Source organism: Panthera onca, chromosome A2 (genome assembly GCF_046562875.1).
Source record: "Panthera onca isolate mPanOnc1 chromosome A2, mPanOnc1 haplotype 2, whole genome shotgun sequence".
Classification (NCBI taxonomy): Eukaryota; Metazoa; Chordata; class Mammalia; order Carnivora; family Felidae; genus Panthera; species Panthera onca.
In genome coordinates, this window is record NC_138340.1 from 20,803,070 (window position 1) to 20,829,072 (window position 26,003).

The 26,003-nt window shown below is 48.4% G+C and overlaps 1 protein-coding gene across 9 annotated transcripts in view; it reads right to left on the reverse strand.

Moving 5' to 3' along the window:
- Window positions 1-26,003, reverse strand: part of POC1A (POC1 centriolar protein A) — a 101,807-nt gene that overhangs the window by 23,308 nt on the left and 52,496 nt on the right. For 7 of the 9 annotated variants that reach the window (XM_060631191.3, XM_060631190.3, XM_060631186.3 and 4 more), the window contains 3 exons: window positions 25,761-25,829; window positions 23,219-23,317; window positions 13,028-13,327 (listed from right to left, as the gene is read on the reverse strand). In XM_060631191.3, the coding sequence (XP_060487174.1) occupies window positions 13,043-13,327; window positions 23,219-23,317; window positions 25,761-25,829 (453 nt within the window). In that variant the 3' untranslated portion in view covers window positions 13,028-13,042. Of the gene's footprint in view, window positions 1-13,027; window positions 13,328-23,218; window positions 23,318-25,760; window positions 25,830-26,003 lie in introns of those variants that run through there. The other 2 variants (XM_078443028.2, XM_060631189.3) reach the window with 1 other exon arrangement.

Below are 26,003 nucleotides of genomic sequence, written 5' to 3' on the forward strand. Positions count from 1 at the left end.
GACTTCAGCTTGACTGCTCAGGCATCCACTTCAAAGAGGCATCCGCTGGAAAAGGGCTATCTTGAATAAACACATTGCCAGCACACGACCAGATAAAGAGCCAGGCCACCTCCCACTGCAGAGGCTCCTTTGTCTTAGAGATCTTGGTAGATTTTGATAACTGACCATTGGACCACTTGTTTTTTCTTAAATTCCCACTCTTAAGTTTCAAATCCACCAATAAAGAGTGAGCCCTTAAAATTCCTAGGCCCCTACCTTCAATCCCAATAAAAGTAAAACCCCAGGCCTATGAGTGCCCACTCTCTCTACCCGCCAACCTCAACCATGTCGTGTGGCCTCACGTGTGCTATTTCTAGGTACTGAAAGTAATAAACCCTTATTTTTTCAAAGTTTCCTGATGATTACTGCTGATGGGAGTCTTATAATCATATAAGAACTAAGGGGCGGTTCAACCACAACACTGGTTATTGACAGAGACTGGCACACAATGTTAGATCCCAATGTCTATCCAGAAGTCCATTCCGAAAGGAAACATTTCAGAAGGTTCGACCAGCCTCTACCTCACTACAGCAGCCCCCAGACCCAGGGGGCAATGTCAGGAGACACAGCAGAGTGCAGAGAGGATGAGCAGGGACTCAGGTGTGGCTGACATCAAGCTCCACCACTCACCGGCAAGGTGGCCCTGGGCAAGAGGCTTAACCTCCCTGGGCCTCCACCTCCTCATCTGCAAGATGGGGGTGATGATTGGGCCTGCCCCACAAAGGGCTGGGCTGTGAAAGGCACTTATCTGAAATCATCAGCGGGCCTTTCTTGAGAAGTAGCCACGGCCCTGTGCCCACTACTTCCAAAGGACCCCCACCTTTTGGACATGCACACTCTTCCTTTGGACAGTGAGTTCCTCGTGGCTCCCTCAGGAGAGGCCATGAGAAGGAGGGTGGGAGTCAGGCAGCCCTCTGTCCCGACAGCCAGCATCCTCGAGGAGTGGTCAGACGGGCGCTGCCTGCTGCCTGGGAAAGATGGAATGGAAATTCTGAGTGTTTCTGAAAAACGGCCCAGAAACTGACAGTGCCGAGTGGAGTCTCTGGAAGCCCAGTGATGGCGGGGGGGGGGGGTATGGGGGGAGGAGGGAGCACCACTGACTCGCAACAGGAACCCTCCTTCTGAGCCAAAACTGAGCCAGCTCCAAAGGTGCACTGAGGACAGCAGCCATGTGTCAAGTCAGGGAGGTAGCCTTGGGAGGAAAGGGAAGCAGGAACCACCGTGTTTTCCCACCTACTCCAAGCTTCACAGGCTGCGTCCATTGTACAATAAAGGAGACTGAGGCTCAGAAAGAAAGTGACTGTCGGAAGGTTCCCAGCCTCAAGCCTCACTCACAAGGTCCAGGGTCCTGCCTGCCCCAGGCTATTCCTCCGGCCACGCCGTTTGGTCCCTGTCCACCAGGACATGGCCCTTTTCTGCTTCCTTGTCCTCTCTCAACAGTGGACATTATAGCACTTAACACACCACAAGGCCGGCATATAAAGATGGCAGTCACTGCTGTCTACTTATTACCTACCATGTGCCAGCGTTTATACATGTCACTTCGCTTAATCCTTATAGGGGCCCTTCACAGCAGGTGTTATTAACCTTCTTTTTTCTTTCTTTCTTTTTTTTTTTTAAGTTTATTTATTTATTTTTGAGGCCGGGGTGGGGGTGGGGAGAGAAAATCCCAAGCAGGCTCCAAGCTGGCAGCACGGAGCCCAACGCGGGGCTCAAACCCATGAACCCGTGAGATCATGACCTGAGCAGAAACCAAGAGTCAGACGCTTAACCAACTGAGTCACCCAGGTTCCCCTTAACCTTATTTTTCAGATGGGGAAGGAGGCTCAGGGAGGTAAGAATCTTGCTCGAAGTCACCCAGGAAACGACAGAGCTGAGATCAGAACCCAAAGTACAGGCAGTTCCCTGACATCAGGCAGCTACTGACAGGTGACATGGCCTGCAGTTTTGCTTCCACATGCCCAGCTTCTCTTACACCCTGTGTTTAACACTTTTTGCGTCATTCTCCCACCCGCCTGCCCTGGAATGCCTGCCTGGCACAGAGCTGAACACAGAGCGGGCCCTCCACACACACTGGATGCCTCAAAGAGCCAAGCCCACCACGGTGACATTCCTGTGTAATGAAACCTTCCCAAGGCAAAGGGCCAACAGCCCCACCTGACACAGCATCGTGGCCACTCACCTGCACTCCAGCACCCTGGAGATGTGGTATTTGCCAGAGCTTGGCAAACAAGCGATAAGCAGAGATAAGATGACAAACAAGAGTGGGAAGGGACACACGCGCCAGGGCCGTGAGTAATGATAGTGATGGAATAACTGGAGCAGCACTGAAGGAGGAAAATCCTATCAGTGCTTTGCCCATTCAACATCAAGGGGTCCTGGGGCCCTGCCTGGTGGTTCACAGGCATAGCATGCATGAGTAAAGTCACATTAGCCTACATGTACATACCTACAGAGCTGTACCAAGTTGTCATCTTTCACTTGTGCCAAATATAAACATCTCATTATTTATTATTGTTATTTTTTATTTTAGAGAAAGAGGGAGAGAGAGTGTGCCAGTGGGGGAGAGGGACAGAGGGAGAGAGAGAGAATCTTAAGCAGATTCCACACTCAGCACGGAGCCCGACACAGGGATTGATCCCATGACCCTGGGATCATAACTTGAGCAGAAATCAAGAGTCAGCTACTCAACTGAGCCACCCAGGCACCCCAAATATAAACAGCTTAAAATAAAAATAAAAAAAAGGTGGGGTAGCTTAGTTGGTTAAGCGTCCAATTCTTAATTTCAGCTCAGGTCGTGATCTCATGGTTCAGTTCGTGGGATCGATCCTTGTGTCGGGCTCTATGCTGACAGTGCTGGGCCCTGCTAGGGATTCTCTATTCTCTCCCTCTCTCTGTTCCTCCCCTGCTTGTACTCTCTCTCTCAAAATAAATACACAAACATTAAAAAAAAAAGTGGGGGGGGGGGAGGGCACCTGACTGGAGTGACTCACTTGATTAAGCATCCGACTCTTGATTTCAGCTCAGGTCATGCTTTCACGGTTTGTGAGATAGAGCCCCGCATTGGGCTCTACACAGACAGCATGGAGCCTGCTTGAGATTCTCATTCTCATTTTTTCTCTCTCTCTCTCTCTCTCCCCTCCCCCACTTGCATGCTCTCACTCTCTCTCTCAAAAATAAATAAAACACTAAAAAAATTTTTTTTAAAAAAGGTGAAAACTCAGAAAAGACAAATCTGTTTAACTGTGGAAATCTCACTTGGGGTGTGTAGGGATCCCCTCTCACCCCACCCTGGTGTGGGATCCTGGGCTCTCATAGTAGGTTAAATTGCTTGTCTCAGTTTCTGCTGCTGCCAGCCTATCACATGCCACCAGGAACTCACACTTTGCACACAGCAGAAACTGCAGAAATATCTGTGGTTGATCTCAGTCACTTAAACACATGGGTCACTAACCATAAATTTTCATTAAAAAACACAACAACAAAATAGCCTGCAGGTCTTCCTTGTGACAAGAAGTCAACCCATCTGGACTGACTATGGTCTCACTTATTCATCATCAAGATGCAGATATGGATAAGGAGCCTCTGCCTAGGATGTAGAAAGTTGGGTAAAACATTAACCCCATCCTAACAAGAAAAAGACTAGCAATCCAAAAGAATCACAATATAGCAATTGCAAGAATAGCAATCCAAAACTTTCTTAAATAAGAGAACTGAAGTCACAAAGCAAACAGCTAGCCTGAAATCTAAGGAAAGGCAGACTCATCTAAGGAAAACAGGAAGTGAACATCAGCTCACCTATGGCAAAGCACGGGAGGAAGGGGCACTGGGTGCTATATAAGTGGGTAAGAAGAACTGAGTTAAGCCAACAAACTGCTAGAGGCTGAGTATAGAGAGTGTGAGAGTGAAGAACCCCTGGGAACCACAGACACAAATGGAGTCTGCATCCACTCACAAGTTTTTCACAGACCTCCACTGGGAATTCATGACAAAGATTGGCGGCAGGGCAGGAGATGGGAGAAAACCATCCCTGAGGGTACAAACCCAGAGGGAGGCAGCTGACACGGAAAAGGCATGAAAGCCTAACAGGACCCTTCTCTCCTACAGAACAAAACCCATAAGCTATTGGGAAATGAGCAAAGATAAAACCCCGCTGCCCCTGGTGAGGAGAGGCAAGAAACCATCCTGAGCCAACATCACTCAGGCTTCCTAAGGCTGAGGGAGGGGATGGGCTACTAAGAATGCCCTACTTCTATAAGAGACTGTTAAAAACTGAGAACAAACTGAGGGTTGATGGGGGGTGGGAGGGAGGGCAGGGTGGGTGATGGGTATTGAGGAGGGCACCTTTTGGGATGAGCACTGGGTGTTGTATGGAAACCAATTTGACAGTAAATTTCATATATTAAAAAATAAAAAAATAAATAAAAAAAAAAAAAAGTAAGAATGCCCTACTTCTAAGACCCAGGGATATAGGGCCTGTCTAAGACTAAAGCTGGGGCCAGGCTAACAGAGAAGACTTGCAACAAAGCTAGCCAGCACCAACAACCTTGCACCAGCAGCCTATTGCTAGGGGAGGTGTAAGAGCATGGAAATAGATGCCCTCTGAGGAACAGGCCCCCAAGGAAGGTTGAAAGCTGGGGGTGGAGCAGGAACATTGAGAAAAACCCTCCAACACCCAGACCTCACCTAAGTACACAGTAACACTAAACTCAGCTCAACTCCTGATAAGACTATTTACTTCTGTCTCTACTGTCCTAACCATGATGTACAGCATTTAATCAAAAATTACGAGACACACAAAAGGCAAGGAAAAAGACACTGTCAGACAGAAAGTAATCAGCAGAATCAGAGGACTTCGATGTTGGTACTATCAGACATACAATTTAAAATAACAATGACTAACATGTTAAAGGTCGAATTGGAAAATGTGGACAATACACACAGACAGATCCGGAATTCCACCAGGGAGGTAGAAATTACAAGAAAGAGTCCATGCAAATGCTAGAAATAAGAAACCCAGTAACTGAGATGAAGAATGGCTTTGATGGGCTATTTATAGGCTCAGCTCAGCTGAGGAAAATAAATCAATGTCCTTAAACATTGATCAATTCCTCAAACTGAAAGATAATAGGGGTGAAAAAAACAGAACAGAGCATCCATAAACTGTGAGACAATATCAAATTGTCTAACATGTATGAGTGGAATTCCAGAAGGAAAGGAGAGAGAAAAGAGACATTCCTTATAGACCAAATTTGCTGGTAGTGAATTATTTCAGCTTTTGTCCGAAAAAAGTCTATTTCTCTTTCATTTTTAGGAGATATTTTTGCTAAGTACAGAATTCTGGGTTGACAGTTTTTTCTTTCAACGCTTTAAGATGTTACTTCAATGTCTTCTGGATTGTGTAGTTTCATATGAAAATTCGTCTGTGATTCTTACCTTTGACCAGCTCTGTATATAATGTCTCTTTCCTGTCGACTTTCAAGATTTTCTCTTAATGTTTGATTTTCAAAAGCTTCAATATAATTTGTGCAGGGTTTTAGTTTTGTTTTTTATTCAGCTTGCTTGTCCTTTCTCTGAGGTTTTTGGATCTATGGTTTGACACCTTTCATTAATTTTCAAAAATCCTTGGTCATTATCTTTTTAATAGCACCAAAAATCATGAATTTTTTAAAAAGTTTATTTATTTTGAGAGAGAGTGCGCATAAGCATGAGTGGGGGAAGGGCAGAGAGAGAAGGAGAGAGAGAATCCCAAGTAGGCTCCATGCTGTCAGCATGGAGCCTAACTCGGGGCTTGATCTCACAGACTGTGAAATCATGACCCAAGCTGAAACAAAGAGTCAGATGCTTAACCGATTGAGCCACCCAGGCACCCCTCATGAATTTTATTATTACTTTCTTATGGTTGTTCTAACAAATTGTCACACTTGATGGCTTAAAACAAGAGAAATTTATTCTCAGAGTTCTAGAGATCAGAAATCCAAAATTAAGGTATCAACAAGATCCCTTCCCTCTGGAGGCACTAAGGGAGAATCCGTTCTTGCCTCTTCCACCTTCTGGTGGCTCCAGGATTCCCTAGTTTATGCATAACTCCAGTCCCTACCTCCATCTCCACATGGCCTTATCTTCTTCTCTCTGTGTATCTCTTATAAGGACACTTGTCATTGGATTTAGGGCCAATTAATTCCATCGTCAAAGATCCTTTTCCCAAATAAAATCACAATTGCAGGTTCTGGGGGTCAGGACACAGACATATCTTTTGGGGGGGCCACCATTCAATCCACAACAAAATGCTTAGATATAAGTCTAATAACATATATGCAAAAAAACTACCATACGTTGATGAGTAAAATCAAAGAAGACCAATATCAATGAAGTACCATGTTTATATACTGAAGGCTCAATGTTATTAAGATCTCAAGTCTCCCTGAAATAAACTATAGAAATCAAGAAGCTGATTCTAAAATCTGTATGAAAAGGCAGAGCAACTAGAGAAGCCAAAACAATTTTGAACAGAAGAAGAAAATGAGAAAATTCACATTACCTGATTTCAAGACTTAGTCTAAAGCTACAGCAACCAAGACAAGCGTGGTACTGGTGAAAAGACAGACAAATAGAACAATGGAACAAACAATGTCCAGAAATACACCCACAGATATCTGGTCAATTAATTTTTAACACAGTTACACAAACAACTTAGTAAAGACAGTTGCAGGAACAACTGGCTATCCATATGTAAAACAATGAACTCTGTTACATACTTTACACCACATACAAAAAGTAACTCAAAATGGATCACAGACCTACATGTAAAACCTAAAACTATAATATTTGTATAATTTTCTTTTCTAAAACATAGGAGAAAATCTTTGTAACTTTGGATTAGGCAAAGATTTCTTAGATATGACACTGAAAGAATGGCCCATAAAAGAAAGCACTGATAAAATGAACTTCATTAAAATTTAAAACTACTATTTGAAAGACAGTTAAGAAAATGAAAACTCAGGACGCCTGGGTGGCTCAGTCAGTTAAGTGTCCGACTTCAGCTCAGGTCATGATCTCATTGTTCATAAGTTTGAGCCCACATAAGGCTCTGCACTACCTGCACGGAGCCTGCTTGGGATTCTGTCTCCCTCTCTCTGGCCCTTCCCCATGCTCTCTCTCTCTCTCTCTCTCTCAAAATAAATTAATAAACTTAAAAAAAAAAAAAAGAGGGGTGCCTGGGTGGCTCAGTAGGTTGGGCGTCCACCTTTGGCTCAGGTCACGATCTCACGGTTCCTGAGTTCGAGCCCAGCATCAGGCTCTGTGCTGACAGCTCAGAGCCTGGAACCTGCTTCAGATTCTGTGTCTCCCTCTCTCTCTGCCCCTCCCCCGCTCACACTCTGTGTGTCTCTTTGTCTCTCAAAAAATAAACATTAAAAAAAATTAAAAAATAAAGAAAATGAAAACGCAAACTACAGATTGGGAGAAAATATTTATAAGTCACATATCAAGAATATTTTAGAACTGTCAAAAACAATGAGAAAAAAGCCTAATATTCAAAAAACAAATAAGCAAAGATGTGAACAGATACTTCATCAAAGAACATATAAAAATGGCAATCATACATAAAAAGATGCTCTGCATCATTAGTCGTTAGCAAAATGCAAATTAAAATCACAGTAAGATACCAGTATATACCTATTAGAACAGTCTAAAGTTAAAAAGACTGACCATACCAAGTGCTGACAAGGAGGTTAGAGAAATTCAAACTCAGACACTGCTGGGGAGAATGTAAGATGGTACAACCACTTTCGAAAACAGTCTGATAATTACTTGACAGGCTAAACATATACCTATATGTCCCAGCCATTCCACAGCTAGGTATGTACCCAAGAAAAAGGGAAATTATGTCCATAGAAATATAAGTACATAAAAGTTAACAGCAACTTTATTTGTAATAGCCCAAAATTGGGAATAACCCAAGTGTTCAACAACAGCAGACAAATGTGCTATAATCCATTCAATGGAGTACTCCTCAGCATTAAAAACAAATGAAATACTGATACATGTTAACAACAAGGGTGAATCTCAAAATAATTAGGCTGAGTGGGGGGCGGGGGACAGACCAGAAAGAATATATAACTACATGATTCCATTTATATCAAATTCGGAAAAACACAAACCAATCTGTGGTGACAGAAAGCAGATCAGTGGTTGCCAGGGGCTGGAGGTGGAAGGAGTGGATTGATATAAAGTGGCAAAAAGGAACTTTTGGGATGATGGAAATATTCTGCACCTTGAATGTGGTGGTGATTACATAACTGTATGTGTTTGTCCAAACTCCTAGAGCAGTTTTTTTTTTTTAATGGTGAATGCTGGAGCTCATGGCTGGCTCAGTCAGTAGAGCATGAAATGCATGATTTTGGCTCAGGTCACAATCTCACAGTTCGTGGGATCAAGCCCTGCATTGGGGTCCATGCTGCCAGTGCAGAGCCTGCTTGGGACTCATTCTCTCTTTCTCTCTCTCTCTCTCTCAAAATAAATAAGCTTTAAAATAAGTAAATAAGCAAGCCTGACCTTATTTATTTTTTTTAATGTTTATTTATTTTTGAGAGAAAGAGAGAGACAGAGTGTGAGCTGGGGAGGGGCAGAGAGAGAGGGAGACACAGAATCCCAAGCAGGCTCCAGGCTCTGGAAGCTGTCAGCACAGAGCCTGACGCAGGGCTCGAACCCACGAACCGCGAGATCATGACCTGAGCCGAAGTTGGACGCCCAACCGACTGAGCCACCCAGGCACCCCATGCAAGCCTGACTTTAAAAAAAAAAAAAAAAAAAAAAGATGCAGTTACAACTGAAATGCCCCTGAAGCCCGACCTGCCCATCATGACACTGCATACCCATCACAGTCACTCAGTACTCAAGGTGAAAATCACTACGTCTCCATTGGACATCACCAGGGGGCAAAACCCATGGCTGACGGCTCCAGGTGAGGTCCATGAGGTCCACCATTGGTACGGTGATTATAGTTCCAAACCAGACTCACATTTCAGTACAGTTCAATTCCCAAAGCCTCAATCTCCCTGGTCATCAGTGGAGGCGCCCAGGCAGCATTTCCCAAGCAGCGGCTGCCAGGTGTATGGAATGTTAGGCCCCAGCCACTTAGGGGTCCCTATGCAGCTTGACAGTCATGAACATGCAAGGTCTGCAAACACCTGGCCGGCAGCCAGTAGTGGCTGGAGATTTACCACAAAGATGCTGTGAGCCGACGTGACAGAACTCCCCACTGTGGTAAGTGGGGTGGTCAATTATTAACACCTGTTCAAGATGGAAATTTCTCCTCTTCTCTCAATCTCTAACGCTGGACCTTGCCCCCTGCTCAGCCTATTCTGGAAACTGAAACTGTAATAGACAAAAGTATCCAGGAACTGGTCCACGGCTTGACTCTGGACCACAAAAGGGAGAGGAAGGTGACCTGGGCCCAAGATCTAGGCTGCCTCATTGGTACCCAACTCATACAGACCCAGGAAGCAGCCCGACTGGCCACCGCCCGCTAAAAACACTGAAGTGTGTCACTGTGTTTCCAAAGCAGGGCTGAGCACAAAACTGAAAGAAATGGACAGACACACGCACCATGATTAAATCTTTTCAACTTAATCTTTCATTCAACCGCTCATTGCATAGTCTGCTAAGTGAAGGTACAGAGATTCACGGACACGTTTCTTACAGTCTTTGCCTCAGGCCTTTGGCTTTGACAATTTGCCCTCATGAAAAGTTAATAGGTGTCTGTATCTGCCTGCCTCTGTTTGCTAAACCTGATGCTGGCAAGGAGAGCAGAAAATAGGACGGAGCTCACTTGAGCTCACCCTCCTCTCCAGCTCTTCAAGTGGAAAAAGTCATGGCCATTTTCTCAAATCAGAGCTCAGAAGAAACCTGGTACTGAATCCACCACACATATTTGTGGACTAGATATACAACAGTCTTGTCTGCCCTATAATTTAGAGTTCCGGCCTGGAGTCCAACAAGAGAGAAAACTTCTGGTTCTAAACATAGCCCTGAACCCAGGAGGAATTCTGGTGTCTTAAAATCATCTAATTGTTCGTCAATCTTGCCAATGTTCTTCCAAGCCAGCATAAATATCAGTATGGAATTTGGTTACTGTGTTGGCTTTCATCTAGAGTATGAATGTGCAGGGTGCCTTCGTGTGTTCCCCACAGTAGGCTCCCAAGGAAGGCGGGGTGCTGGGTCATCTGTGTGCACAGAAGGAGCCAACAGGCTCAGGGTCACAGGGGCCTGGGGCCAATGGGGCAGCCTCAGAATGGAATCAAACACTCCATAACGATGGATCACATTTGGGTCTAAAAGCCACCCTTTGATTCCAGGCCCCCACTGATGGGAAGGGGAAAGAGTATTCTTTGAAGTGAGAATTGTGAAGGGGTCAAAGGATGGGTCTAAAATGGATGAGGGATCCATGTGCCCGACCTACCCTAGAACTGCAGATAGCTCAGGGTGCACTTTCTCACCTCACAGTCCTCTCCTCAGGGAGTGGTCCCTTTGAGGCAGGTGGCATCCTATCACACCTGTGTCACTCACAGACGTGCCTGGCACATGGGAGATGCTAACTGCACAAACCAAGGTGCCCCACCTCCTCCCCCAGGCCCAAATCAAGACTGAGGCCCCCACACCCAGGGTCTAACAGCCACTCCCAGGCTCTAGCCCCCGCAACCTCCGGCTATCCCCCAGCCACACTCTCTGGGAGTTTCCAAGTACTGCCCCACATATAAGAGGGCTGATGTATAAAAGCCAAAGTTTTCAAAGGAGTGAAAGCATTGCCTTGATAAGCAGGACCTGGGAAGTCATTCCGACATCCAAATATGCCCCTAAGAGAAAGCAGTGGAGCTGGAAAGGTCTGTCTCACTGCAGGGACACAGCCAGGTGAGGGAAACTCTGGGGAGAAAGGAGCAAGGATGAGCCAGGAGAGGAAGGCTAAGCAACTACAAATGGGTGGAGGCCATGAGAAAGCAAGCAGGCTATCACGCAGCAAGAACTTCCCTTGGCGCAGAGGGGGTCCCTGGCCCTCCTCTCTGGAAGGGCTCTGAGGGAACAGGGAAACATCCCAGGCCTTTAGGCGCTGAAGCCCTCCGGGCCATCATACCCAGTATAGCCAGAAACACACGCAAGTGGGCTGCAAGGCAGAGCTGGGGGCCAGGGCCAGAGCCAAGAAGGAACCGGGCAGCGGTGGGGGTAGAGTCTTCCACACAACCCCAAGAGGCCTTGGGAGAAGGCAGGCCGGTCATGGGCCTGTGCTCATGCTAGAGGACATCTGCTGAGTCTGCCCCGGGGTTCCTGGAGCCAATGCACCTCTGAAGCATTTGCACAAGTGACAACACAGACAACCAGATGAAGCCACTGCACAGTCTCCATGCCAGTGACCAATACCTCGGCCAGCTCATTCTCTCTGAATATGACCTGCTTCTCTTGGGGCCAGCTCTTGCTCAGTTCCATTCCACAAATGTTACTGAGGGCACACTCCAGGCTGCGCACTGAGCACCTCAGGGTTACCTACCCCTTCCCTTGAGCCAGAAACACCTACCCTTCCACAGCAAACACCTGGGCCGAGGCACTCTGGGAGGGAGCTAAAGCCCAGTGTTGACTGGAGACTTTCTTTTAAAAAAATTAAACTGCTTTGAACTAATTTTAGACTTAGAAAAAAGTTGTAAAAAATAGTACAGAGAATTTCCATATATCCCTCCCCCAGGCTTCCCCAGTGCTAACGTCTTACATAACCATTAGTACAATGATCAGACCAGGAAATTAATCTTGGGACGATACCATTAACCAAACTAAGGACCCCACTTGAGCTCCACCAGTTTTCCTACTAATGTCCTTGGATCTTGCTGTTCCAGAATCCCATCTGGGACCTCATGCTGCATTTAGTTATTTCTCCTTGGTCTTTTGCAACCTAGGTCAGCTCCTCAGTTTTCTCTTGTCTTTCATGACCTTGACACTTTCATTTTTTTTTTTTAATTTTAATTTTTTACATTTATTTATTTTTGAGAGACAGAGCGTGAGCAGGGGAGGGGCAGAGAGGGAGACACAGAATCTGAAGCAGCCTCCAGGCTCTGAGCGGTCAGCACAGAGCCTGACACGGCTCTGACCTGAGCTGAAGTCGGACGCTTAACTGACTGAGCCACCCAGGTGCCCCGACCTTGACACTTTCAAAGAGTACTGATCAGTTATGTTGTCAAATGTCCCTCAATTCGGGTCTGTCCGAAGTTTTCTCAGGATTGAATCGAGGTTAGCATTTTTGACAAGAACACCACAAAAGCCAAGCACCTGACATCACAGAACTCATGCGAACAGGACGTATTATTAGTGGTGCTGACCTTGATCAATGGTGATGGTGACCTCTCTGCCAGGTTTCTCCTATGTGAAAATACATCTTTCCCTGTGTAGTTAATCTTGGATTTTAAAATGTGGCTTTTTAAGAGGGAACGTGTTGCTGTCATTACAACTACACGCTGTCAGCCCAGCCTGCTGCTGGCTGCAGCTGCCCCACAGATGAGAGGCAGCTAATGAAGATGAGCGGCAGAGCCGACGTCTCTGGAAGAAACCGAAGCTCTCGGTGACAAAGAGGAACAGTAGCAGTTTATTTATAGATCCACTTGAAGACAGCTCATTGTAACTACTGGGGTTGAATTTTTAAAACCTCGGGAACAAAGGCTGGCTATTTTAAACTCTCCTTGCACTTAGTTCAATGGAGAGTGTTAGAGGCAATGACCACACCCAGGCATTACTTCCAAGCTTGGCAATTCATATTTTGTGTAGCATCTCAGGACACGAGCAAAGCCTGCCAGGACAGATAACCATGACTGGCTCTGCCTACCCTGCAGAGGCGGCGGGACTCTTCTGGGCCAAAGTGCTCACCCCCAGGGAGGAGTCTAGGGAGGCTGCATCCCGTGGGGTCTCCCAGCCTCCCCTTCCTGGAAAATTAACTTGCATACAGCTGTTGTGAACCAAGGTTACATCACCTCTCTCCCTGCCTCCCCCACAGGCTGCAAAGACGGACAGCGCCCCCCAGCGGATGCCCGCCCCAGGACAGCTGGCAGCAGCTGATCCATCTCCAGGCTGGAGCAAGGGGTTCCTGGAGCTCACAGTACACAAATATCCCTAAGGATGGTGGGAGAGAGGCATCCCAGAGCTCCTCCTGCCCCCAACCTACCTGCACCTCTGGGCCAAGACTGCTCAATCTCTCCATGCACCAGAACCACGGTGGGGAGCAGAGATTGGACTTTCTCAAAGCCTCCCACATCTTTATTTGAACAAGAAGCACAAAGCCATATTCTTGACACATGTGAAAAAATGTGAATATGCACTAGACAGATGATAGTAAGGAATTATTTTGTTGGGTGTGAAAAGAGCACTACAGTTATACAACGAAGAAAAGTCTTTATTTAGGGTAAAATAATGTATCTGGGATTAAACAAAAATACTCCGACTCCACTAAAAAAAACAAAACAAAACGTGTGTGGGGTGGGGGTGGGGGAGATGAACAAAACAGATTGGCAAAATGCTGAAGCTAGATGAAAGGTACATGGGGGGTCTGTTATACTAGTCTCTCCACCTTTTGTGTGAGCTTGAAATTTTCCACAATTCAAAGGTTTTTTGTTTTGTTTCATTTAATAAAAAAGAAAAAGTTCCCAGGTGACTGGAATGAGCGGTGGCCAGGCAAGTGGGACCCTAGGAAGAAGTTGACGAGGGCCCCCGGCCGGGTGTCCTGGCACTTTCAAGTCCAGGAGGTAGATCTGTCTCAATCCATGAATGTTCAGACCGGCCTTTGGCATTGCCGCAGAGAAAGCCCCCAATGTCACCACAAGCATTCTGTGAACCCTGCAGCAATGTCCAGACCTTCAAAGAAACTAATTTTAAGATAATCTCCATGGAAACCATCTATTCTGATTTTTTCCATGGTAACCAATGAGAACATAAACACAAGCACTATCTAACACCCTTACAACACATGGGCCAACGCTGCCATCCAATCTGGAAAATATAAACTGCAAAGGGCTTTTTTCCATTGAAAATGAGAAGTACTGAAACTTCTAGTCCAGATATGCAGATTATACCATGCTCCACTGCCCAGTCACTGCCCATACCACCCCATGCACCTGCCCCCAAAGTGGCAAACCAGGCCAGAAAGTGATTTCCTTCATTTAGCCTGGGACCATCAAAAATGCCAAAAGAAAGAGCCAGGGCCTGCCTCTTGCCTCACAGGTTCAACCCATGCTGCCCATAGGCTGCAGGCACGTGTCCACCGAGCTCTGATTTCCAGAGCATTCTGGGTTCCAGCTACATGCTGGGCACCACAAGAAGACCAAGGCCCCAGCCCTCTGGGGAGACCAGACAGACCAGTGAATAACTGACTACAGGAAAGAGGGGTTGCTCCAGCAAGCAGAGCGAGTGCTCCAGTAGGTGGGGCGGGAAGAATTCACAACCCGCGGGCCTCCCAGGGAAGGCCGCATGGAGGAAATGTCATCTGGAAAGAAGCTGAAAGGCTGAGTATAGTTCTGCTGGAGAACAGAGGGCGGGTGGCGGGGGGTGGGGGGGGTGGGGTGAAGGCAGCCCAAAGTCTTAGTCAGACTTAAGCAACTGGGTCTATTTCCACTTGTGGCTCATTTCCTCCATTTTTAGGTTTCTGGGTTTGAAAAAAATAGCATGGAACTGAAGAAGACTCTCAAATCCCAACAGTCTCAGTTCTTGCCCACCCTCTCTGTTTTATAACCACACATGGCCTCTGTTGGCTCTTCTGTGAAGGAGACTTATCAGCGTGGCCTGACAGGGTTGTAGACGCTTGTTACCACTGTCAGCAAAATGGCAGCATCACAGCAGTGGCCCTGGGTCATGCATGCTTGGTAGCAAAGCATCATGGTCTCAGGATCCCACTGCACACTGTCCCATGATTTAGGCTCATTTCCCCACATGCAACGTGGAATCTCCACTGACCCTGAACCCACACTATGGCTGCCAGAGTGAAAGGAAAGCAGATAGTTCTGAGAGCCTTGAATGAGATAACAGAGCTCTCAAAGGTGTGTGTGAGCGCCCAGGTTTATGCTCCCGATGTATCCTGACACACGCAGAACTAGACGCAAGGGTCCCCGGGCCTTGTGAGGATTCCAGAGGCAGGTTCTTTCATCTTCATGACACTGTGAGTATCTCACCATGCCTTGCCCAGGATTTCTGAAACCATGCCTCCTGTTGGTTTAAGTCATTAAATAGGCCTTTTTTCCTTCCTGGATAGGCCTTCCTGCCACTCTTCTCTGGATAGGGAGCTACCTGTTTGTGGAATGGATGAGAATTTTCCAGTGGCAGGAAACTACAACTCAAAGGGGCCGCTCAGAGAAGGGGACTTGGTCCTACTCTTGTTGCCTGGAGGCACTTCCCCAAAAGGCTCCACAAAGAAGACCTTCACCTGGGGGCTTAGATGTTGAGCCATAAGCACCAGGCCATCTCAAGCTCGGGTGCCAGAGACTCTTACCTGTCAGCTTCCCTAAAGGCCCCTCAGGCTCTGGAGGATGGGAGCTGATATAGGCATCGCTGTCTAGAGGGCAAGAGGCAGGAGTCAGGGATACTGAGGACAACGCAGGAGTCAGGGATACTGAGGACAACGCAGGAGGCAGGTGAGCCACAGGATGTGGATTCAGGAGCAGGTGACTGGACTGGTGCAGCAGCACTGACGGGCAGAAAAGGAGCCAAGACAGCAAGACAGGTGACAGAGGCCCATAGAGGGCTGCCCTGGGTACCATCCTTCCTCCTAGTGCATCCTGGCTGCTAAAAAAAACACACATCTGCCTGCCCAACTGTAAGCAGGGCCTACTGGGTGCCTCTGGGTTTAAAGAGCCCACAGGGAAGTGATGGAATTTAACGCTAGACTGAGATTAGAGCCAATGCAATACCACTTTTCCTCTTTTGGAAAGAAGTGGACCACAATTCTCCAAATTGGGCTGAAAGGGACCCCAATCCCCCAAGTGCTTTTCCCAAACTATAGTTAGTCCCCACGAGCCATGTAAACTCCCCAAGATGGACAGAGGCTCTCTTCTTCCCCCTACGTCCCTGCCCAGGATGCCATGGTCACAATTGGCTAGACTGTTTTCCAGTAGACTAGTGACTCTTCAAAGTGGGTCCTTGGACCATCAACATCACCTAGAAACTTCAAATTCCTTACCAAATCAGATGCTCTGGGAATGGGGCAGACTGTGTTTAACAAGGCCTCAGGGTGAATCTGAAGCACATTAAGGTTTGAGAACCATTGCAAGAGGCTTGCTGCAATCTATGTCAAATGTTAAAGGGCCTGTCTCCTCACTGCACTGCCAAAGGCAACTTCTCTCTTCTGGTAAACACGGTAATTATTTAACATGTGCTGGGATAGCCCTGACCCACCTCCCAATAAAGTCAGTTTTAGCCTCTGGAAGGAAAAGGAAAGGAGATCTTGCCTGCTTCCCGGTAACAGACACAAGTCGGACCCTGAGGGAAGGAGCCCAGCTCCCCACACTGATCCCAGGCCCAAAGAGCCCCTCCGCGGGAAGCATCAGAATCTTTGGTGCTTCTAGACTTCACACAGCCACGTTACTCCCGGCCACTGTACAAGGATGCTCTGATTCAAGCAGGAACTTCCTTTAAATAGTAGCTCACAGGGCGCCTGGGTGGCTCAGTCGGTTAAGCGTCTGACTCTTGGTTTCGGCTCAGGTCATGATCTCATGGTATGTGAGGTTGAGGTCCGCATCAGGCTCTGCACTGACAGTGAGGAGTCTACTTGGGATTCTTTCTCTCCCTCTCTCTCTCTGCCCCTCTCCCAATCACACAACAAATAAATTAACTAATTGTAACTTGGTAACAAATATTGAATCTTCTTTATTTTTAGTCTCTGTCTTCCCACTGAAACTAAGAAACCCAGAGCACTTTCCATGACTTCCTCTCAAGTAAAGGTGACGAAAATGAAACTTGAGTGTGAAGTGAGACATCTTGTCTGAGGGCCTCTGCCACCCAGAGTCAGCAAAGGCTGTTGCGGCCACCCTACCCCCACCCCTGCAGGATGATCTTTTCCACAGTAAGCCCCTAAAATGGAAAATGCCTAAAGGATGTAATGTGGACCAGTGGGGAGAAATCTGAGTACAGAGAATCAAGACAAACTGCCTGAGGTCACAGGAGAGATTTGACCTAGCTTCACTGTGGACCAGCACACAGGGGCGGTACAGCTCTTAAACTGCCCACCAAGTTGTTAAAGGCTGTCGAGAGTCTGGCTTCCATGAAACCAACCCTCTTCTAAGACACATAAGTATCTGAGCATATTCCGACTCACCTGCTGATAAGAGCCAGACAACAATCTTGGGAAATTCAGAGCCAGAATGGGGGCCAGTGGGAGAAAGGAGAGGCTCCCCTCCAACACACATAAATTTGGGGTTCAACCCTGCTGTAAACACCCAAAATGCCTTGCCTGTCAAGCATCCCCTTGGATCCATACTTCTCCCTACTACTGAAAGCAAATGCCAGCCAGAAATCTGTGTTATCAGCAAGAGACCCCAGTCCTCCACACTCACAAACAGATGGAAATCCATAAGGCAAGTGGAAATGGACCCCATCCCCTGCCTCAACTCTATGACTCCTCCAGGTAAGTGCTTGGGGTGATAACCCAGGACCCCCAGATCCTCAGCATGGGGTAAGATCCAGTGCCAAGACTGGAATCAGAGCCCAAAACCCCTAAGTCAAGCCCCGTGTAGCATCCCAAGACAGAAATGTGAGAGCAGAAACATGGGTGCGGGAGGTGGTGGGGGCTTCACCCTCAGAACCAGAACTAGGAAGAAACAAGCCATCCCCAGAGAAGGCTGAGACCTCAGATACTGTTAGCTAACCCAGCCTCCTCCCCCTGGGGACAATTCTAGCACTGAGGCTCTGGGGGTCCCAACTACTTTACTTTGAGGAGTCATGGGGGTGGGGAGCACAGAGGACTTGGGTCTCTCATCAGGAAGCACAACAGATTCCTGCAAGGGTCTAAAACCCTCACTGGACCTCACAAAGACGACCTGCAGAAGGGAGTCAACATCGAAAATTATCTAGGTCAGAATTGCCCCCTTTCCTGCATGTTGTCTCCCCACTCCAACAATTTCCCCAACTGGGCAGGGGGCTCATCCAGCCCTCAGTCTGACAGAGGAAGGAAGAGGAACATTTTAAAAATAGCTAAAGCTTGGTGAGCACTTGCCATGTGCCAGGCACAGTTCCAAGTGCCTGCCTGGCATGTACCACCTCGTGAAATCTCATGAAGGAGGGCCTGGTGCCTCCCCATCTGAGGTTGAGGGAGAAAAGCCCTCGGCCCCTGAACTCAAGGTTACTGTCTGAACTGGAAGGCAGCCAGGCCTGACAACTCAGGAAGTGTTTTTCAGTTTTCCTGAATTACCTAGAATTCTGCATTCTTCCCCTCCCACCTGCCTAGCACAACCTTCCTTCCAAATTGCATAATGGGCTCTCAGGTATTTGGAGGAAAGGCAAGAATAAGAGTAAATCAGAATAAATGCATCCTTGTTAAAAGTGGTTTAAAAATGCCTCTATGGTTGAAGTAAAAACCAGTCCTATGGTAGCTGGGACTTGGGAGGTAATGGCCAAATCCAAGGTCAGCCAAGACACAGTGGCCCTGATACCTCAGGGATGGCTCCGAAGCACTAACAGCAGGAAGGAGCTAGAACTTGAGTAGATGAGTACAGGGAGGAAACAGAGAGGCCAGGGCTGCAGCACAGGACAGAGCTAAGCACCAGACCCTTAAAACCCCCAGCACAAGCACCTGCTGCAGATGACTCGTGGGGGTCCCACTCTCTGCCCCGACATGAGCCCCTCTGGGAGGCACTCACCTGCTCGCAAGCAGCCCTCCCAACCTCCCTCCGGCCTTGCAGTATGTCATGGGGAAGAGCATGGAGCTTCCTGCCCACCTCGGCCCAGCTATTAGACTGGAGTCCTTCCTCTGCAGCCTTCCAAGCAGAGAAAGCCCCCCCAGCCACAGCCCTAAACCCTCTCCTCCACAACTCAGCCAAGAACAGAGAGAAAACGGAACCCTTTATTCTCATTCTGGAGGGCTGGGAAATGGCTTGTGCTTTTCAACATGAAATGTGCCTAAAAATAAGCTGTGAATTTCAACCAGAGGTTGAAAATAGCTCTGGCAGTGAACAGAGCTCTGTTCAGAGTGAGCTCAAGGATGGCCTTCATTCCAAGAGTGAGAGCTGAATGCTGTGGCCCGAGCAAGGGTCCTGGGCAGGGGGCTTTCCAGGGCAGAGGGGCCATCACATGCTCGTAGGGCTGCCCTTGCCATGCTCTGTTGGCGGGCCTGCCTCTGGCTTTAGATTGCCATACTCTACCACACACAAGGTACCTGGCCTGGTGGCTTCCTAAGATGCCCCAAATGCCCAGGTGTGTCTCATGCAGCTTTAGGGTCCAAGGGCCAGGGGACAAAAGGAGCTAGAGAGGGAGGGGTCATAAGATCCAAGAGCTCCTGGGGCACAGGCCAAGCCAAGCCACCCTGGCCAGCCACCAAACCACTCACTGGTTACTATCTTGGAGCCAGGGAAGCCAGCAGGCAGGAAGGACAAGAACACTCCAATTGTAAGTGAAGAATATCAAGTTGCTAAAGGTCTTTTTTTTGTTGTTTACCATCACCTCTGGAAGATTCCAAAGTGTGACAGGCCAAATGACATTTTTATAAAATAGACTTCTGCTAGAAATAGGCTAGAGACCTGAGCCACAGCTGCGGGGATAAGCCCAAATCTGGCCCAATCGAGCAGGCTCGGCGTGGCCCACCCTCTGTGCCGTCTCCATGCCTCCTGCCACAAGGACATCCCTACCCCCAGGCTCATTCCCACACTCCTCCCGCTTCTGCAGCAGCCTCCCTTATGGGCTCACTCCTGAGGTAATAGTGCAGTGATTCTTGACTGGGGGCCATTCTGCCCCCCAGGAGACATTTGGCAATGCCTGAAGACATTTTTGGTTGTCACAAGTAGGGGGGTGGGGAGATGCTATTGGCAGCTAGTGGGTAGACGCCAGGGATACTGCTAAACACCCTACAATGCACAGGACAGCCCCCACAACAAAGATGTATCTGTCCCAACGGATGAGCAGTGTCGAGGCTGAGAACCCCTGGGTTACTGGAGGGACAGTATATGGATAGCCGGAGGGGCAGGGGCTCATTGGATGCACTGGCCCCTGGCACGTGGCTGTAGAGCACCTGGGCCCCCAGAGGAGCTAAGATGCCCTGGCCAGCCATGGGATCGGTCACCACATCTCAGTGCCACGGAAGCCTTTGGGCAGGAAAGCTGAGACTATACTCGTCTGCTTCCCTACCCACCATGGGGGCAAACCTAACCACCAGGCAGTGCTGGCTCTCCCAGGCTTGGGAAGACCAAAATAACTCTATGGATGGCGGCAGTGATGGCTGTGCAACAACATGAATGTACTTAATGCCACTCAACCGTATGCTTAAAAATGGCTAACAGGAGAAATTTTATGTCATGTATATAAAATGCAACAAAACAAACAAAAAATCCCTTAGCTCTCCTCTTGGCCTGGGAGTCCTGAGATCAGACACACTCCTACAAGTGTACTCCACATGGTGTGCAAGCTTTGGCATGGGTGTGTGTCTGGATGAGGGCCCATACATCTCTTCAGTGTCCCAAAGGGGCTTGTGACAAATAAGGGAAGAGCCATAAACAAAGAACAATTTCAGGACTAATAAGTCAAGTCACGGTGTGGGTCAGCAGAGTTCAGCTCTGTCATACATGGGGTCCTCAGAGCCCGCCAAAGGGGTACGCAGGTCCCATCATGGAAAACAGAGGTTTGGGAAGAGCAGGTGCTTTGTCTGGGACCAGACAGCCAGGGTTCAGACCCAGTTCTCTGACCCTAGAGCCCATATCCTTTCCTCTGTTTGAGTACCATGTGGTGATGCCCAGTGGAATTGACTACAGCTCTGTCGTGGGCCTGAAGGTAGTAGGGGAACAAATGGTTTTCCTGAGCACTGGTGAGCACTGGCATCCCATCCATGCCAAACTCTGCCCTGTCCTGCTGGCTTCCCCCACCCCGAACACCTTCATGCTAGATGATCAGGCCCCACAGCTCTGGGATGCAAGGGTGCTCCACACCCCGTATCTGAGCAGGACTGAAGGGACAAGAGGTGGCTTGCCTGAGCTACTTCCCTAATAGCCACAAGAAAAGGAGCACAGGATTCTCCCCTTGCTGATGGTTACTGACCATTCCCAAGAGACAGGTGGCAGTGCCCTTCCCTGGGATGGGGAAAAGCTGACAGGCAGCCCTCTGCCACCTGCAGCTTCCAGCTCAGCAGCCTCGCTCAGAGGGGCCAGCGTGGTGAGTCTGTAGGTCCAGGCATCTGGAGCAAGTGACTAAGCCCCAGATGTCTCATCTGTGAGTAAGAGTAGTAACTTTGCCCACCCAGCCGGCCAAGGTAGGGGATAAACAGGGCAGCACACATAAAGGCCTTGGCTGGACCTCATTTATTGCGAATGCCCAACAGATAGGAAACAGATGCTACAGACTCCATAGGATCCCAGTCCTGCAGTTTGAAAAATGCCTTCTAGGGGTGTCTGGGTGGCTCAGTTGGTTGAGCGTCAGACTTTGGCAACTTAAGCTCAGGTCATGATCTTGTGGTTTGTGAGTTTGAGCCCTGCATCAGGCTCACTGCTGTCAGCACAGAACCTGCTTCGGATCCTGTCCCCCCTCTCTCTCTGTCCCACCCTGCCTTGCACTCTCTCTAAAAAAAGAAACATTTCAGGGGCACCTGGGTGGCTCAGTCGGTTAAGCGTCCGACTTCGGCTCGGGTCATGATCTCACGGTTCATGGGTTCGAGCCCTGCATCGGGCTCTGTGCTGACAGCTCAGAGCCTGAAGCCTGTTTCAGATTCTGTGTCTCCCTCTCTCTATGCCCCTCCCCAACTCATGTTCTGTCTCCCACTGTCTCAAGAATAAATAAACATTAAAAAAAAAAATTAAAAAAAAAAAGAAACATTTCGAGAAAGAAAGAAAGAAAGAAAGAAAGAAAGAAAAGGAGAGGAAAGAAGGAAGGAAAGGAAAGGAAAGGAAAGGAAAGGAAGGAAAGGAAGGGAGGAAAGGAGGGAAGGAAATGAAGGAAAGGAAAGGAAAGGAAAGGGAAGAAGATAGATGCCTTTCTAGGTAGACCAAACAGCAGCAAAAAGACCACCATGCAACCCAGTCATACCCCAACACACCCCAAAGCTAACAATCAGCTATTCATTAGCAAACGTGGAGGAGAACATAACCTCCCAGCTAAGGCAACCCTTGGAAGAAAACTTTAAATCTCAAGCTGGCCTATTCCTAGAGGGAGCCCCAACACACAGGATGGGTATGTTTAGGGGGGTGTGGGTGTGTGTGGGTATCTCGCTGGGGTGGGGGATCCCTCTGCTGGAGCCAAAGAAAGCTCAGGATGGACTCAGAGACTTCCTGGTTCTATTCTGGGCCAGCCTTGAGTTGCTGGGGGCCTTGGGCAAGCCGCTTCCTGTTGTTCAGGCCAGTTTCCGTGGGTGGGAGAGGCTACACTGCCTCTAGGGTCCAGGAGGGAGAGATTCAAACAGCTTATGGCCACTGGCACTTAAAACCTTCAGGGCTCCACATCCTTAGCTTTTAAAGCTTATTTCAGCCAAAGCTGAACGCAACTTTATTCAATGAGATCATATCAGTTCTCAAACATTTTTTCCCCCAAAATATTTGTCAAAAAATACCATTAACTATCTTAATTCGGGAACACCAAATGGCCTTTTACCGACAAAGGTACTAAAAATGGCTTGTGGCTGAGGAACTTCCTTTCCATGGTTTAAAAAAAAAAGGGAAGTGAGAGCAACAGGGCTGGGCCTTTCCCATCCGTCCCAGCTGTGGCCCAGGCCCCACACCCTCTAGGAACCTCCCGCAGGGTCCTGTGGCCCAAGCCTCAGCACGGGACAGGTCCTTCCTTTCCTCAACCATCAGTAGCATGTGCCATGGAAACACCCTCTGACCAAATGGCAGGGGGCCTCGGCACCTGCAGTCCTCACGTCTTGCTTGTTAATTCTAGATTTGAAACAAAGTACAAGCGCCGAAGTATTATTCACTGTTTGCCATGACCACCAGAGTTTCAGGGCTCAGGACATACCCGCTGAGCCACTTACCAGATTCCTGGAGGAGGTGGCCAGGGTGGCTGGGGGCCTGTGCACTTTTGTGACTTCTCCATAATTGACAACATCAAAGTTACTCTTCCAAACCATCACCTGCCAAGACCCACAAGCACAGAGAATCAGGAGGAGAAAAACCCTTGCCAGTCCTACTTCATGGAAAATGCGAGCCCAGAGGCCACCTCGAAAGTTCTAGGCCAGTGGCAGGATAGTCCCCACCAGACACCCCAGCTCAACTCTGGGACCTGCCCCACCTCCCAGGCTTTCCAAACAGGCCTCGAGAAGTCCATCGGGATGGACTCACTGCATGCTGCCACGAGGCCTTTGTACTTGCTGGTCCCTCCCTGCCGTGTCCCAGCCCAAGTGTAGCTGTCTCCTCAAGCTAGAGTGTCCTCTTCCACAGCATCTTCTCAGAGAGCGCTTCCCTGGCCTCCTACTAACTTTTATCATAGCTCTCTACTTATTTCCTCCATAGCATCAGACTTCGTAGTTATTTAATTTCTTTGTCCCTCTTCCTCATTCATTTATCATCTGTCTCCCCACTAAAATAGAAGCTCCCGAGGGTCATGGCCTGGCCTGTTACACCAGACCACTGTGGTCAAATTCCCGGCTCCGTCCCTTACTGTGTGGCTCTAGGCAAGGGATTCAACCTCTCTGTGACTCAGTTTCCCATTTGTGAAAAGGGGATGATCTTCTGACCTCACAGAGACAGCTTGGCACAGACACTGGTACCCAGGGAGCCATGGGCAACACACCCCTTATTCCACAGTCCACTTGAAGGATTTTCACATCCTAAGGCTCCTCCAACAAAAGCTTGGCAAACAGCCCTGCTGGGGAGCAAGAACATTCCTATTGGAGAGAATCAGCCCCATGTGGCTGCCCTCTGCCAAGGTCACTTCCAGTACAGCAGGAATTGTGGAGCGTGGCCAGTGCTCAAGTGAGACCACAGAAAAGCCCTGTGTCCAGGTAAGATGAAAACTCAGCATAAGCAGAACACTTTCCTGAGGCTGTTCGCCACTCCTAGAGAAGCCTACCGTTTACCGCTCCCTGAATCATGGCCATTAAGGTCTCTCATTCCTCCCGCCTACAAACAGAATTAGCACACACCCCCTTGCTCACAGGGCCATTTGTAACTGTGCTAGTCTTGAAAAATTCCCGGGAATAGAACAGTATTACGAATGTGAAGATTCAAATGTCTCTCCAAAAAGGCTCTCAGAGCAGACTTTCATAAAGCAGCCAGGGAGCTGATAGGAGTGGCTGCCTGAGGAGGGCCCAGAGTGGGCGGAAGCCCTACTTTCTACCAGGCTGCCTCTCGTACTATGTGACTTTCTTTTACCATGACTATTTCTAGTATGACTCTATTGCACTATTTTCTCTTGCTTAAGCAATGAGCCAGGCCTCCACACCCAGGGACAGCTCAGGGGTCCCCCTGGTCTTCCTCCTCCCTTGTCTGGTTAGCACAGAAACCAGTGCTGGTGGGGGGAGACACACACTGCCTCTTATCCAAGCCATGCTGAAAGAGCTTCCAACAACCCTCTGCTTTCTTGGCAGAAACTCGACCCGGATCGGTCCACAGGAATGGCGTTGGGGCTCACTGGAAGGCCAATGGGACTTTTCTGGCTGAGCAGAGCTGTGAGGCCTAGCATCAAGAGAATGAACATTCTGGGGGCACCTGGGTGGCTCAGTCGGTTAAGTGTCTGATTCTTGATTTCGTCTCAGGTTGTGTTCTCACGGTTCGTGAGTATGAGCCCCGCGTCAGGCTCTGCGCCAGCAACACAGAGCCTGCTTAGGATTCTCTCACTCTTTCTGCCCCTCTGCCGCTTGCACTCTCTCACTCTCTCAAAAATAAATAAACATTAAAAAAAAAAAGAGACAGAGAACATTCTGGGCAGGAGGTACCTGGGCTGATGGGTAGAAAGCTTGGGCACACAGGGTGACAAAATGGCACAGGACCTCCTCACACATGTCTTCTCCCTGCAGCCATGCAGTCTGAAAATCTGATCCCTCAAAACTATTTGCATAATAGGAGCAAAGGGGGCAGATGACAGAGGTGGGGGCTCCAGGGCAGCCTGATATCTGTCATCTGCTGAGCCTCAGTTTCCTCATCATACAATGGAGGGACCAGAGGCCCTGTCCACAGGGCCGCCATGAGGATTAAATGAAATATGAAGCTTTTGCCACATTGCCCACATTGCCAGGCTATGTATGTATCCCCTAATTATCTCATCAGGAAAAAGAAGTTATTAAGAACCTTCATTTTAACTTTCTCATGGCAATGATAGCTCAGGATCCTTCCAACCCATGCTGGTTTGAGCAGTTAGGGTTTTAAGATGCTGCCACGGGGTCAGCACCCCTAGGAGACCTGCTTTAAGGAGACGAGCACCCTGGGTCTAAGTACCCCACCCCAAGTGCCAGCCTTCATGGTTGCTGAAAGCCACCAAGGAAGCTAGTGAAACTTGGCCCATCCTCAAGATGCTCTGACCTCCTGTTCTCTTCTGATAAGTACCAGCCAACATGTCTCAGACCAATCTTTACTTACTTGTTCATCAGAACCTCCAGAAGCAAAATACTCTCCCGTTCTTGAAAAAGCAACAGTGGTGGCTGGACCCTGTCAGAACAAACAAACAAGAAAAAACACCAAAGGTCACCGTAGATGCTAAATGCACAGGAAGAAAACCAGAAGCTCCCGAATGGGAGCAGCAGCAGGACAAAGGGTTAAGGGCCTCATTTAGCCCCTTGTCCTCCCTCACCTTTGGCAGAGACACCTGCAGAGCACAGCCAT